A 15,315-nucleotide genomic window follows, 5' to 3' on the forward strand; every position below is an offset into this window, starting at 1 on the left:
TTCCCAAACCCCTCTGTTCTACAGATTTATTCAGTATTTCTCTATTTTAATAACATTTAGCTCTTCCATTTTTCCTGCCAAAGTGCATAATCTCATATTTTCCCCATGTTATATTTCATAGATAAGTTTTTGTCCTTAAATCAATAGACCAGTGGACCAATTATCTGTATAATGATCGTTCTGGTGAATGCGTATGCAGGAAAATACTGCTGTTCAGTTTGGATGTTCTGAAATGGGGTCATTAGCCATGCCTTCTGAGAGCACTCCTTGTGACCTATGAGTCATGCCTGGAGATGGTACATGGTGGGTGAACATTTGTGGAATTTGGAAGTTGTGTGGAATTTAGATGTGTAAATGTCCTTGGATAAAATTGCACACCTGCAGAAATTGGCAACTGAGATCACACATGAGCTGTAAATTGAGATGTTAAAAAAAACCTTCTTCTTAAGGAGTATGGTTGGATGGTGCCACAAAGCTTTGAATGCCATGTGTGAATTCAATAGTTTCATGTGCCTGAGGGAACCCAGTGATGGAGGCAAATCCAATGGCTCAGATAGCTTGGCTCTCTGGATCCACAGTGATTTGTACAAACCCATTTGCTTTCCTGAATAGGGCACTTGTGACCTCATGAATGTACTTGTGGATGGTCACACAAGTTACTAGTTGAGATCTGAAAGGAGCTGGTGGCAAGAAAGTTCAAAGCCACTTTGATCTTCAGTGCCACAGGCACAATGGTGCTTCTCAAGCCAAGCCATTGCAGATCTTCCTGCAGGAGGTGCAGATGTAGGTAACAGCATACCTAGCCATGCAAAGATGTCTGGCATTGGTGTTGACCCATCTGCAGCTAGCTGAAACACCAGTTACAGTACACTGCTCAATGGTGCTGAAGACCATGGTTCCACTGTTTAGGTGCTGCTTGATAAGTATAGGCTACACAGCTGGAGCCTCCGAAATATTAGTCTCTGGTACTGCTGGTGTTGGCATCCCTTCACCTTCTCCTAATTTGTAGATGCATCAAAGCCAATAAAGCTACTGGGTATAGCTGGACAAACAGAAAACAAAAGTGTGCGCAAATTTTTCAATCCAGTCAGCTGCAATCCTCCCTGACTAGCCTATACTTTCTTTCCAGGATTGACTCCTTTCCTTTCTTCTGGTATTCCCTAGTAACTGTGGCCCTATTCAGAATTCCACTTAACCTTCCTCCTAATCCACCTCGCCCTGCTCCCCATTTCCACCCTTAGCCATGCACTACCGCTTGTTCAGTTCAGCTACTCTTCACCCTCACTGCACAGTTTATTATCTCAGAGAAGTCCCTACTCTCAATATGCAACTCCCAACCTTTCTTGATTCCCTAATGCCCTTACCATCATGGATCTCCCCTCTGCCTCCCAGTTGTCTGCCTCTATTCCCTAGTATTCTTCTGGCACCTCTAATAATCACATTTTTTAAGTTTGACTCCCTTACAAACCTTCCTATCTTTATCTACAACGTTTCTGTTGAGCCCCTGTTTTGTTGATCCTCTTTTAATTTGAGCCCTCATTCCCTGCCCCAATCAGGTTTGCTAGCTTTGTGGCTTGCTTGCTTTGGGCAGTCTGGATGGGCCACACAGTCTGTATACATCAGCAGATGACAGATTGGTTCTGACTGATATCTCTGAAGAGCTGCACTGACTAGGCAAGTTGCATCCTTTAACTTGAAATGTTTAAGTAAATTACTTGTATACAAAGGAACCATGCTATTGAACTAGTGTGTACTTACCAGAACTTCTAGGAAGAAGTCTGCATCACCAGGTATAAACCTCATTTTACTGTTGGATTTGTAAATACTTGATTTTCTTGCTGAACAAGTTTGCACTCGTGAATGCATTTTCAGCAGTTTGGGGTGTTAATGAATATTTATGGCTTGATAATGAATGCTAAAGAGATTCCTGATGATCATGATCAGGAAGGTCAAACTACCTGAAAAATACTGAGAACTTAATACAACAACTTTAACCTGACCTTTTAGTCTGCTGCCCAGCTAAGGTTCTCTCCAGCTTTAGGAAATGCTCCTGTGTGCACAAGATTCAGTCCACTGAAACTGTCCACTGGGAACAGCACTATAGCATAAACATAAAGAATATGTATTGTGAATCAACTGTTAATCCTCTTTTTGACTTTTGGAGCCATTTTAAAATTTAAACCAATTGTAAAGTTTAACAATTCTAACCCAAATGTACTGGTGTGAATAAACTATTGTGTCACAACTCAGTGCATCAGCAGGGCTCTGTCATTTCCATCCACTACACATTCTACCGCCATCAATTAGAATCTTTAAACTTCCTTACCACACAAGACTTCCGCTGCTTATTCTTTTCATTCCGTCCTATCAAGTTTGTTTCATCAAATGAAGTATAATTAACTTTGAATTTTCCTGATAGATTTCGGTATAACCTCTTTGCTGCATTAGGAGAGGATGGAGAGACTAGCTTCTTCCCATGAATCAGTTGGAGATCCCGCATCTGCTGTGTCATCTTGGGAGATGAGGACCTATCAGCAAAGCAACAAAAAGGTACAAATAGTAATGCATACAGTTACTGACAATCTCTGGTCTCTCAGGATTAGTGAGTGGCAATCTCTTAATATCATTGCTGTACTATGCTGTAGATTTTTTTTAGATTAGATTAGATTTCCTACAGTATGGAAACAGGCCATTTGGCTCAACCAGTCCACACCGACCCTCCAAAGAATAACCCACCCAGACCCACTCCCCTCTGACTAATGCACCTAACACTATGGGCAATTTAGGATGGCCAATCAACCTGACCTGCACACTTTGGAACTGTGGGAGGAAACCGGAGCACCCGGAGGAAACCCATGCAGACACTGGGAGAATGTGCAAACTCCATACAGACAGTCTACACACAGTCAACAGCAAGTCCCTTCCCACGTTTGGGTCACCAATTCAATACTGATTTCTATACTCACTGCTAATTTGTATTTTCTCAGCACTCTGCACATAATTTATCATCTTACTCATGCTGCACATTACATTGTGTCCTTGTTCCCTAAACATAGAAATATACTATCAGGATTAGGCATTCAGCCAGTCCAGCCTGCTCCACCATTCAATTAGGTCATGTCTGATTTATTTACGTCCAAGCCCCTTTCCCGTATAAATCCCATATCTCTTAACGTTATTAACTTCCAGAGATGTATTCATTTCTGTCTTGAACATACTCAGTGATTTGAACTTCCACAGCCTTAGGGCAGAGAATTCATAAGGCAATCTTCCTCCTCGTTCCCCCACCCCACACCAACTTACCACCATCACTACCATTACTACTGACCCCCTGCAGTCCACATACAAAATTGATCAGATTTCTCAGTCTTAAATCTAATCCTTATGTGAGATAATCTCCCCATGTTCTATATTCACCAACCATGGAATACATCTTATTTACATCCAACCACTCATATGTTATATGAATTTGAAAGATTCAATAAGATTATCTCACATTCTTTGAAACTCTAGGGTACAAAAACCCAATTTCCCATACTCTCTAAGCAATCCTGCCACCCTCAAAATTAATTTGTTGAACCTCCACATCATTCCCTCTAAGACAAGTTTATCATTCCTTACTTAAGAAGAACAAATTTGTATACAATACTCCAGGGTGTGGTATCACCAAGGTTCCATATAATTCCATCAAGATACCTTTACTTCAATCCCCTTGTGATTAAGGCCAATGTACCATTGATTGCTTATTATCTTTTGTTAAAGTAATGCCCAAGAACACTATGGATATTGATGATGAATCCCAATTTTTGATTTCCTTCTGAAGGGTGAACATGGCTTCTCGGGAAAATTACTTGCTGCATATGCATGGTAGCTTTTAGTGACTCGTGAAGAAAGATACAAGGATTTGGACATCAGTTCTCTCACCATTTAAGAAATATTCTTTCTGTTTTTTCTCTACTGAATTGAATAACTTCATGCTTATTCACAGTATATTTCATCTGTCATGTTCAATACCCTTCACTTGCTCTGTCCAAGTCCTCTTGAAGATTCCTTGCATCTTCCTCACAAATTACATTTTCACTCAGTTTTGACTTAGTAGCAAATTAGGCAATCTTATAATTGGTCCCCATATCCAAATCATTCATTTAGATTTGGCAGCTATTGACCTAATGTTGATCCTTGTGGTACCCCATGAATTATAGTTGAAGTCAAGGTGCAATCTTTCCCCATCAGAAGTAGTCCACGACTCTTCTGACATCTTTTTTTCTGTGTCATAAAAGCTTAACTTTTATAGTTAATTATAGCTGGCTATAATTAAATTTGATAAGTAACTAAGACAGTAAATAGTGGAAAACACTGCTTTATTGAAGTTGAAGAAGATATTCACTAGGTCTCCCAAGGATTGTGCTAGGAGCACAGGACCAGGAGAAGGGCATTCATCCCTTCAATTTAACACCACCATTTAATATGATCATGTCTAATTCAATACTTCAAAAAATATTTAACCACCCTATCCCCAAAAGCTTCATCTTTGATAATCAAATATTTATCAATCTCAACTTTAAATGTATTTAAAGAATAAGTTTCCATCATCTTCTGTGAATTATATCCTGGTTCTAGATTCCCCAATTAGGGGAAATATCTTACCAACATCAACCCTGTCTAGCCCTTTAAGTATTTTGAACTTTCAATGACTTTCCTTCTCATCCTGGCCCTTGCCTGTGGCATGATGGCCCTCAGGTTAAACCGCCACCAGTTGCACCAGTCTCGAATGAAAAAACAGCCTTTCACCCAACAGGACTATGCTGACTTTACCTTTAATGCACAGCAGTATATTATCTCTTATCCCATGTGCTTTTATTTTGCTAACCTTTTGGGACATGATCAAAAACCCTCTGAAAATCCAATTATGCTGCATCCATCATTCCCTTGGATCAGTTTTGTTTTAACATCGTCAAAACAACTCCCAACAAGTTTGTCAAACAGAAATTTCAATTCGCAAATCCATGTTGACTACGTTCAATCACATCATTCATATACAACTTTCCATTTATCATGTCTTTTACAATCGATTCTTGCATTTTCCTTACTACTGATATAAGATTAACAGGGTTGTATTTTCTGCTTTTTTTCCCTGCTTCTAATTTGCAGGAATCCTTCTGAATCTATGAAATTTTGGAAGATGACTACCAATAACTATTTCTATAGTCAACTCCTTCAACTTTCTGGAATGTAGACTATCAAGTCCCAAAAACCTATTAACTTTCATCCTCATTAATTTCTCCAATACAACCTCCTTACTAATATTAATGTCCTTCAACTCTTTATTTTCCCCACGTCATCTGGCTGTCTAATTCTGGGCAATTTCTTGTATCCTCCTCTGTAAAAACAGACAAAAAGTAATAATTTAGCTTTTCTGCCATTTCTCTAATCCCCATTTTAAAAAAAATTCCATTGACTTTGACTTAATGGGTCAAAAAATGTGGTGCTGGAAAAGCATAGCTGGTCAGGCAGCAGGACCCATATTTGTCTTATCAAAATGTATCTTTTTACTTGCTGACAGTGAAAAATGCTAGAGATCGTAGCGGGTCAGGCAGCATTGTGGAGGGAAAACAAGCTAACATTTCATGTCTAGATGGATATAGTGGACAATGAAGAAGGTTACCTCAAAGTACAACAGGATCTTGATCAGATGGACCAATGAGCTGAGGAGTGACAGATGGAGTTTAATTTAGATAAATGTGAGATGCTGCATTTTGGAAAGGCAAATCAGGGCAGGACTGAACATTTAAGGGTAGGGTCCTGGAGGTGTTGCTGAACAAAGAGACCTTGGAGTGCAGGTTCATAGTTCCTTGAAAGTGAAGCCACAGGGAGATAGGATAATGAAGGCGGCGTTTGGTATAGAGTCATAAAGATGTACAGCAAGCAAACAGACCCTTTGGTCCAACTCGTCTATGCCGACCACATATCCTAACCTAATCTAGTCCCATTTGCCAGCACTTGGCCCATATCCCTCTAAACCCTTCCTAGTCATATACCCATCCAGATGCCTTTTAAATGTTGTAAGTGTACCAGCCTCCACTTCCTCTGGCAGCTCATTCCATACATGCACCACCCTCTGCATGAAAAAGTTGCTCCTTGGGTCCCTTTTTAAATTTTTCCACTCTCCTCTTAAACCTATAGTCTAGTTCTGGACTCCCCCACCCAGGGAAAATACCTTGCCTATTTACCCTATCCATGCCCCTCATGATTTTATAAATTTCTATAAGGTCATCCCTCAGTCTCTGATGCTCCAGGGAAAATAGCCTCAGCCTATTCAGCCTCAGCCTGTAGCTTAAGTCCTCCAAACCTGGCAACATCCTTGTACATCTTTTCTGAACCCGTTCAAGTTTCACAACATTCTTCCAAAAGGAAGGCGCTTAGGATTGCACATCATATTCCATAAGTGGCCTAATCAATGTCCTGTAAAGCTGAAACATGACCTCACAATGTCTAAGCTTAATGCTCTGACCAATAAAGGAAAGTATACCAAATGCCGCCTTCACTATCCTATGTACCTGTGACTCCACTTTCAAGGAACTATGAACCTGCACTCCAAGGTCTCTTTCTTCAGCAACACTCCCCAGGACTTTACCATTATGTGTTTAAGCCCTGCTCTAATTTTTTCTTTCCAAACTGAGCTTTCCTTTATTGGTCAGAGCATGGAGTTGGGAAGTCATGTTGCGGCTGTACAGGATATTGGTTAGGCCACTTTTGGAATAGTGTGTACAATTCTAGTCTCCCACCTATAGGAAGTATGTTGTAAAATTTGAAAGGGTTCAGAAAAGATTTACAAGGACATTTCCAGGGTTGGACAGCTTGAGCTATAGGGAGAGGCTGAGTAGGCTAGGGCTCTTTTGCGTGGAGCATTTGAAGCTGAGGGGTGACCTTACAGAGATTTATAATATCATGAGGGGCATGGATAGGGTAAATAGACAAGGTCTTTTCCCTGAGTGGGGGAGTCCAGAACTAGAGTGCATAGGTTTAGGGTGAGGGGAGAAAAATTTAAAAGGAACCAAAGGGCAACTTTTTCATGCAGAGGGTGGTGCCTGTATGGAAATGAGTTGCCAGAGGAAATGGTGGAGGCTGGTACAATTACAACATTTAAAAGGCATCTGGATGGGTATATGAATAAGAAGGATTTAGAGTGATATGGGCCAAGTGCAGGCAAATGGGACTAGATTCTGGTCAGAATGGATGAGTTCGACCAAAGGGTCTGTTTCTATGCTGCACATCTCTGTGACTCTGACTCTTCATCAGAGCTCTTTCCTTTTTATGTACCTGTTTCCTTTTAATAGTCCTTTTTTTGGTAGTTACTTTGGCATTCTTTTCTTCCTTTCCTGACCAGTACTTGGCCCTCCTTTGTTGTATTCTAAATACATTCCAATCCTCAGATTTATTTCTATCTCTGGTTACTTTATAATTTTTTATGCGCAAAGATCTAGCAAATGGATCACAACATACAAATGTATGAAATTGTTCATTTTGGCAGAAAGAATAAAAAGAAATGTAAATGGTGAGAGGTTGCAGAATGCTGAGTTGCAGAGAGTTCCAGTGCATGAATCAAAGAACATTAGCATGCAAGTACAGCAAGGAAGCTAATGGAATGTTCTGATTTATTACAAAGGAAATTGAATGCAACAGTTGGGAAGTAATGCTTCAATTATTCAGGCATTGTGAGACTGCATCTGGAGTGAACGAGTATAATACCTGGAATGAGCGGATTGCCTTATGAAGAAAGGCTAGATAGGTAGGCTCTGGAGTCTAAAAGAGAAAGAGGTTACTAAATTGAAACATAAAATCTTGAAGGCACTTGACCGGGGTCATAGTTTAAAAATAAGGGGGCACCCATTTAAAACAAAGATCAGGAAACATTTTTCTCTCAGAGTTGAGTCTTTGAAATTTCCTTCCTCAAACGACAGCAGAGAAGGAATATTTAAATATATTTAAAACAGAGGTAGATAGATGCTTGATTATCAAGGAGATGAAAGATTATTAGGTATATGCAAGAATGTAGAGTTGAGATTGAAATCGGATCAGCAACTATCTTATTGAATAATGGAGCAGGTCCAAAGGGCCGAGTAACTTATTCTCATTCCTTTTATTTATGTTCTTCATATGTATGTAAGCCTTCTCTTAATCCTATACAATCTTCAATTTCCTCTGTCAGCCACAGTTGACTGACCTTGTTTGCATTTTTACGCCTTGAAGGAAGTTGCTGTAACCATGTAATAGTTATATTAAAATTATTGAAAGACTGTCCATTGCTTTTGTACTGTCATGCCTTTTAATGTATTTTCCCAAATCAGTTCAGTCAATTTGTGCGTCATGCTTTCATAACTTCCCTTATTCAAATTTAATACCCTTGTTTCAGAGTGAACTATTTCACTTTCAGCATAAGGTAAAATTCAATCATCTTGTGGTCATTCATCCCTAAAGACTCTTTGACAACATTACTATTAATTAGAAACAAAAACAGAAGTTACTAGAAAAACTCAGCAAGTTTGGCAGCATCTGTTAGAGAAAGCAGCGGTTTGAGTCCAGTTGTTCTGTTCTGAGTCCAGTAAAACTTCTTCAGAAGGGTCTGATCACTGGTTCAAGGGTCAGTGGACTCAAAACATTAACACTACTTTTTCTCCATAGAAGGTTCCAGACCTGCTGAATTTCTCCAGCAACATCTGTTTTGTTTCAGATCTTAAGCATCCACAGTTCTGTTTTATTTTTAGTTAGCCTGTTTTAACTACTGCAAGGAATTCTAGCAAAACTGCAGTTAATGTGAATTGAGAAAATACTCTCTATTAATTGCAGTTACACCTAGCATAAAGAAAAATGGTTGTGGTTGTTGGAGGTCACTCGTCTCAATCCTGGTACATCACTTTGGGGATCTTCAGGGTGGAATCCAAGGCCCAGCCATCTTTAGCAGCTTCATCAATGATCTTCCTTCCAGCAAAAGGTCAGAAGTGAGAGTGTTCATTGTGCATTTCTCAATGTTGATCAACATTTACGATTTTTCGGATTCTGAAGCAGTCCATGTCCATATGCAGCAAGATCTGGACAACACACAGACTTGGGCAGATAACTGGCATGTAACATTCATACCACACAGTGTCCGATGATGACCATCTCAACATGAGAGCAGCTAACCATCTCACCTTGACATTCAATGCTGTTATATTATTGTATCTATCACTGTCATCATCTTGAGAGTTACAGTTGGTCAGAAATTGAATTAGACCAGTCATACAAACAATGCGGCCAGAAAAGCAGTTATTGGTCAGGAATTCTAAACTCCAAAGAGTGTCCATCAACTCACAAGTCAGGAATATGATTAAATAGACTTCATTGTCTAGCCCAAGCAGGTCTAAGCACACTTCAAAAACCTGACACCTTGCACAAAAGCAGCACACTCGACTGGTACACCACCTGTCTTCTTTGACATTCACTACCTCCACAGATAATAAAGCATTACAGCAACTCACCAAGGATCCTTCAACTACACCTTCGAAACCCGTGACCTCTACCACCTAGGAGGACACGGTTAGCAGGTGTACATGAGCATCATTACCTACATTCCCCATCAAGCCATGTATCATCCTGACTTGGAACTATATCGCCATTCCTTCTGTGTTGCTGGACCAAAATGCTGAAATTCCTTCCCTAACAGCACGGTCGGTATAGCTCCCCCATAGACTGCAATGGTTCAATATGACAGATTCCCACACCTTAGAATCATAAAATCCTTACAGTGCAGACAGACACCATTTGACCCATTGAATCTGCACCAATCGTCCAAAGAGTATCCCAGCCAAACCCCCTCCCTCACCATAAACACACATTAGCTATGGCTAATCCACCTCCCCTATACATCCAGGGACATGGTAGGGCAACTTAGCATAGCCAATCACCTACCCTGCACATGTTTAGTCTTGGGAGAAACCGGAGCACCTGGAGAAAACCCATGCAAACATGGGGATAACCTACAAACTCCATACGGACAGTTGCCCTAGGCTGGAGTCAAATCTGGGCTCCTGGCACTGTAAGGAAGCAGTGCTAACCACCGTGCTGCCCTTCTCAAAAATATTTAGGAATGGGCAATAAATGCTGGTCTAGCCAGTGTCCTGCCACATCTCATGAATGAATCTTAAAAAGTTCAAAAGCACAGAGAGAAACTGGTAGAAGGACTGGACACATGGTAGATTAAATGGAAGAGAAGTATAGAGTGATATGTTTTAAGAAGAATGAGGGGAGACAATATAAGGATGGAGAACAAGAGCAAAGAAATCCTGAGGGTGTCCGTGCAGATTGCGAAAATGGTTAACAAGTTATTTGAGATCCTGAGCTTTAATAAGAGAGGCATGGAGCAGTGAAGGTGGTGTGAATGTTTATAAACATTGTTTCTGCCTCAAATGGAGAATTATCTGGACACAAAGCTTTAGAAAGAATGTAATAGGGTGCAGAAAGTATTATGAGAATACCATTAAAAGAATATGTACAAAAGTGGATCATAGGTATGTGGTGTGTGGAATTGTGGAAAGTATGTATGTATGGTTCATGCATGCAGAGTGTGACATTTGAGTCATTTACAGCAGAAATCAGGAGAGCACAGTCTGTACTATTTCCATTTATTGCTGTAATGGCTGTGTTGTTCATTGTTTGTCCATCAGCAGGCTGTCCCATTATCAAATTCCAGTTTGAAGAAAGCAAGAGTTTATGAAAGCTAACATTCATGTTTAGCACTATTAAGGAGTTGGGAATCTACAAATGAGAACAATCTTGCTGAACTATTTAGTAAAAAGAGTGCAACTCAGCCACGACACTAGGCCCCACATTCTATTACAATTAGTTCTGTGTTAGCTGGCTGTTGGAAAATTACAATTAGTTTCAGTATGCCTGGATTAGGTAGGGAAAATTAATATCACCAATCTGCCTCTTGCTCATTAAGATTGCTACATGGCAGTTTGTGTGGATATCATGTGAAAGAAACAGTTTCAACTGATCTGCAATCAATAGCTGAATAATTTCTTACTCATTCATTCAGAAATGAGGAACGGTCAGTGGCTACAAAATTCTTACAGAAACCAAGAGGGTAGATACAGGACAGATTTTTCTTCTGGCTAGTGGTTTAGAACCAGAAAACACGGTCTCAGAGTAATGGGTAGGCCATTTAGGACTTAGATGAGGGATTTCTTCACTCAGGATGATGAGTGAAATAACTCCACAGAGGCCAATAACCTGTCATCAAGTCACCCTTTATTTACATGTGCATAGTATTTGACATTGGTCCAGCTTCCTTAGATCCAGCTCTCAGAGTGAATAGAACCTCTGATATTCCAGTTTACATCTGTCAGCCAGGGCTCCCTGATTGGGGCTGTTAACCCAGTTCAAACAGAGAACTGATATTCTATGGGGTCCACATAGCTGACCTCATTCCAATCATTACATCTCTCACCCTCTGAGTCAGGGGACATAAGCCTGTTCTTTTTATTGTAGTCTCTATTTGGGCATTTTTGCACCAGGTCTAGTTCCTCTGATTCAGCTCTGAAATGGGTGGTGCAAACCAGACCATAGCCCACCTCTTGCATCCAGAGCATCTCGGGGAAAAAAATCATCCTCTTCAGGTGATAAAGACATCAAGGCTGAGACATCTGCCGTGTCCTTCTCAGACTCCCAAGATTTATTCAACGCTAGACAGAGATGGGAAAACCCACAGATACTGACAGCCTTCCCGGCTCTTCTGAGATACCAGGCATGTTTTTATCCTACCCCATTTGTAAGTTTGCTGCTTTCATGTGGTCCATGTGCTGGTTCAGTACAGCTTCACCAACCTAAACTTTGTACGTCATGGGAACTGACCTCTCATCAACCATGCTCTAACCCATGTGGGGCCATTTCTGTGTTTTTGGTACCAATCTTTGTCCATTGGAGTAAATTGTCTCTCTCGCTCAGAGAAGTTTTGTGCCGGCATTGGTATTCCTGATGCCATTTCGCCCCCACCACAAGTCCAGGAAGATCAGATTTAAACTGGTGTAGAATCTTCTCCCCATTAGTAACTCTGCTGAAGCTTTCCCTGTAGTTGCATGAGGGTAGCCCTATAATCAAATAGAAACTGTGACAGTTTGGTATCAAGTGAAGCTGCAGGCTGTTTCTTTAAGCCTGCCTTCAAAGTTTGGACTCTCTTTCTGCCAGACTGTTGGACAATGAATGTTGTGGAGCTGTCCTTATATGCCAAATACCATTTGACTTTGGGAAATACTTGAATTCTCTGCTCGTAAATGTTGGCATGTTGTCTATGACAAACACTTCCAGGAGACAGTGTATTGCAAAAGATGCTCACAGCTTTTCTATTGTCCACCCGTATTTGACGAATGAACTCTATGCACATCCAACAACTTTGGGCTCAGCATTCACCCACGGAATGTGGGTATAGTCCACGCGTAACCATGTCCAGGGTTTACTTGGCCATCCCATGAATGTGGGGAAGCTGCTGGCAGTAATTTATATTTTTGTTGGCACTCTGGGCACTGCCTCACCAACATGGCTATGCCAGCATCCAAACCTGGCCATTAGATGTAATTTCTCTCTAACATCTTCATTTTGAAAATCCATGGATGACCTGGTAGTTACTTTTTGCACGGGACAATTACTCTTGCTCTCCATAATAAAATGCTGCCTTCTATGGTAATCTGGTCTCACTGGGTCCAGAAAGGTTTCATTTCTGATTTTGATGGTCCTTTTGTTTCCCCCATCACCACCAGCTGTTTTAGTTTTGCCAGGACCACATCTTCATGCGTGTACAGTCTGATATTATCAGTGGTGACTGGAAGGGTCTCCAGGAAGTTTAAAACCAGAATGGACTCTTCCAGTGGCAGCAGAGGCAGCACAAGGCATTTGCATTTGCTACTTGGCCTCCTAGATGGTGTTCCAATTTGTAATTATACACACTTAGAATGAGACTCCACTGCTGAATTCAACCTGAAGCTTTGAGTAGCACAGCCTTGTCCTCTTTGAGTAGCCCTAGTAGAGGTTTGTGGTCTGTTACTGTTACAAATTTTTCTCCATAAAGGTAGTTGTGGAATTTTCTCACACTAAGGATGATTGTGAAACCTTCCTTCTCCATCAGAGCATATTTGTGCTCTACATCAGCCAAAGTCTGGGAAGGATGAGCTGTTGGTTAGAGACAAAAAAAACGGCAGATGCTGGAATCCAAAGTAGATAGGCAGAAGGCTAGAAGAACTCAGCAAGCCAGGCAGCATCAGGACGTGCAGAAGTCGACATTTCAGGTGTAACCCTTCTTCAGGTCTCAGGGTGGATGTGGGGGGAGCTGCAGACCAACACCATACAGGGAGGCATCATATGTCAGTACCAGATCTAATGTGGGATCAGAGCGTGCCAACACCTTAGACGATGATAGCTGCTTCTTCACTTCCCTAAAGGCTACGTCTTGGTTGTGAGACCATTACCAAGATGGACATTTTTTCAACAGAAGATGAAAGGGTGCCAGGATGAAGACCAGGTTACGTATGAAGTTTCTGTAATAACTTACTAATCCAAGAAAAGACATAAGCTGTGGTACAGACATGGGAAACGGGGCACCTTTCATCACCCTCGCTTTATCTTCCAACAGGTATAACCCGGTCTTGTTGACTCTGTAGCTCAAGTAGGTCAGTTTGAGTGCCTGGAACATGTTTCACTTCTAAGGCATTTGCCTGCCTGGGAGAAAATCTAAGGACTTTGTACAAGTTCTCTAAGTGCTAATTTTTGGTCTTCAATGTTACTGGCACACTATCCAGATAAATCGTGACCTGGGGTAGACCTTGTAATACGTTCACCATTGTCTGCTGAAAAATGGCACAGGCTGTTGATAACCCAAAAGCAGTTTTGATAGAAATCATTATGGATATTTCTTTACTCATCCCAGCTGGAAATTCACCAACATAGTCACACTGAGAAGAAGCCATTCACCTGTGGGATGGTATTCACTGAGGCATTCAGCCTGCTCAACCAGCAGTGAATTCACACCAGGGAGAGACCATTTCTTCATTTCTGTTTTCTTTTCACCTTTTCTTCTTTTTGTGGCTGCAGTGGAGGAAGGTGGTCGTGAGGGCCTGCTGTGGGGGTGGCAGCGTAGTGATCTGGATGTCCATTCCTCATGGCCATAGTGACTGCGGCTTTGTCGAAGGCTTCATTGTCGGTGTGTCTGGTCCATTCCTACTGATAGCAGTGCAGTGGTGACTATAGCAATGATGGTTCCAGTTCATTCCTCATGGGTATGGTAGCAATGTGGTGGCTTCAGTCAGCAACTGAAATGGCAATGTCTTCAGCATCAATGACATGGTGGGTCTGGTCTATCCCTCCTAACTATAGTGATGATACAGTGCCTTGGTGTTGGTTTCAGCTGTAGCAGCAGGGTGGGTCCCATCTGGAAATCCTTGCTTTGATGGCTCAGGGGCCGGTTCAGTGGCGACATCCAGTATCAATTGCATAACCCCAGATTGCCGTGGATGGAAAAAAAGATAAACTTTGTCTTAACTTCGTCCCAATTATTTCTTTACATAGCTTTTGTAAGTAAAATTGCACCAAATTGTGGTGACTTATACACATCTCACTATATTTTCATAAATACAAGTGATAATAAATTATTATTCCATACAAGGTGACCTTGGCTCCTTTGATAGTCCCTCGAGGTTCCTGAAAAATTTCCAGGTATTTAATTAGGACTTCACTGAGGCAATCATTTTCTAATTGAAAAATGTTGAGCCAATCTAGGTGAATCTTTGTCAACCAATTTCACCCCATCAGATTTGGGACCAAGCCTTTTATTACAACTTGTCTTGCCTAGCAACATGACCAATGGCAGGGAGACAGAAAGACAGAACCATCCAGAAAGTGAAGCAGATGCACAAGTTTCTTACCGAAAGAACAAGTCATTCACAATGGTATGGCCTTGAAAAGCAACAGTATAATTTAGGAGTACCCAAAACTGGCAGAACAGAAGAAAAGAAGTCCAGAATGGTAAACTGTTATTAAAAGAAAAGCTTCAGAAACAGAAAGCTGTGGAAGAAATTCAGGTAAAGAAATAAGACAGCTGTGTTAGCAGTTTATTTAAATGTCTCAGGAAGATACATTAACTAAAGAAAATAGCTTTGAACGAATGCAGAAATCTGACAAGCAAAAAAAAAAATTACAATCATGCTAACTGAACAGGAAAAATTCAAGTGGAGACAGGAAAAGTATGCCTGATCTGTAGGTTTGAGTATCTGTAGGTTGTTGCTGAGG

The 15,315-nt window shown here is 41.0% G+C and overlaps 1 protein-coding gene across 13 annotated transcripts in view; it reads right to left on the bottom strand.

Moving 5' to 3' along the window:
- Positions 1–15,315, bottom strand: part of LOC122560664 (ankyrin repeat and fibronectin type-III domain-containing protein 1-like) — a 931,085-nt gene that overhangs the window by 139,058 nt on the left and 776,712 nt on the right. For all 13 annotated transcript variants that reach the window (XR_015760575.1, XM_087997831.1, XM_087997829.1 and 10 more), the window contains one exon: positions 2,327–2,528. Coding sequence is in view for 12 of the 13 variants with exons in the window: in XM_087997831.1 (XP_087853957.1) it covers positions 2,327–2,528 (202 nt within the window). In the remaining variant the exon portion in view is untranslated. The remainder of the gene's footprint in view (positions 1–2,326; positions 2,529–15,315) is intronic.

The sequence above is a fragment of the Chiloscyllium plagiosum genome, unplaced genomic scaffold (genome assembly GCF_037043375.1).
Source record: "Chiloscyllium plagiosum isolate Xiang-an unplaced genomic scaffold, Cpla_swu_hap1 HiC_scaffold_20, whole genome shotgun sequence".
Classification (NCBI taxonomy): Eukaryota; Metazoa; Chordata; class Chondrichthyes; order Orectolobiformes; family Hemiscylliidae; genus Chiloscyllium; species Chiloscyllium plagiosum.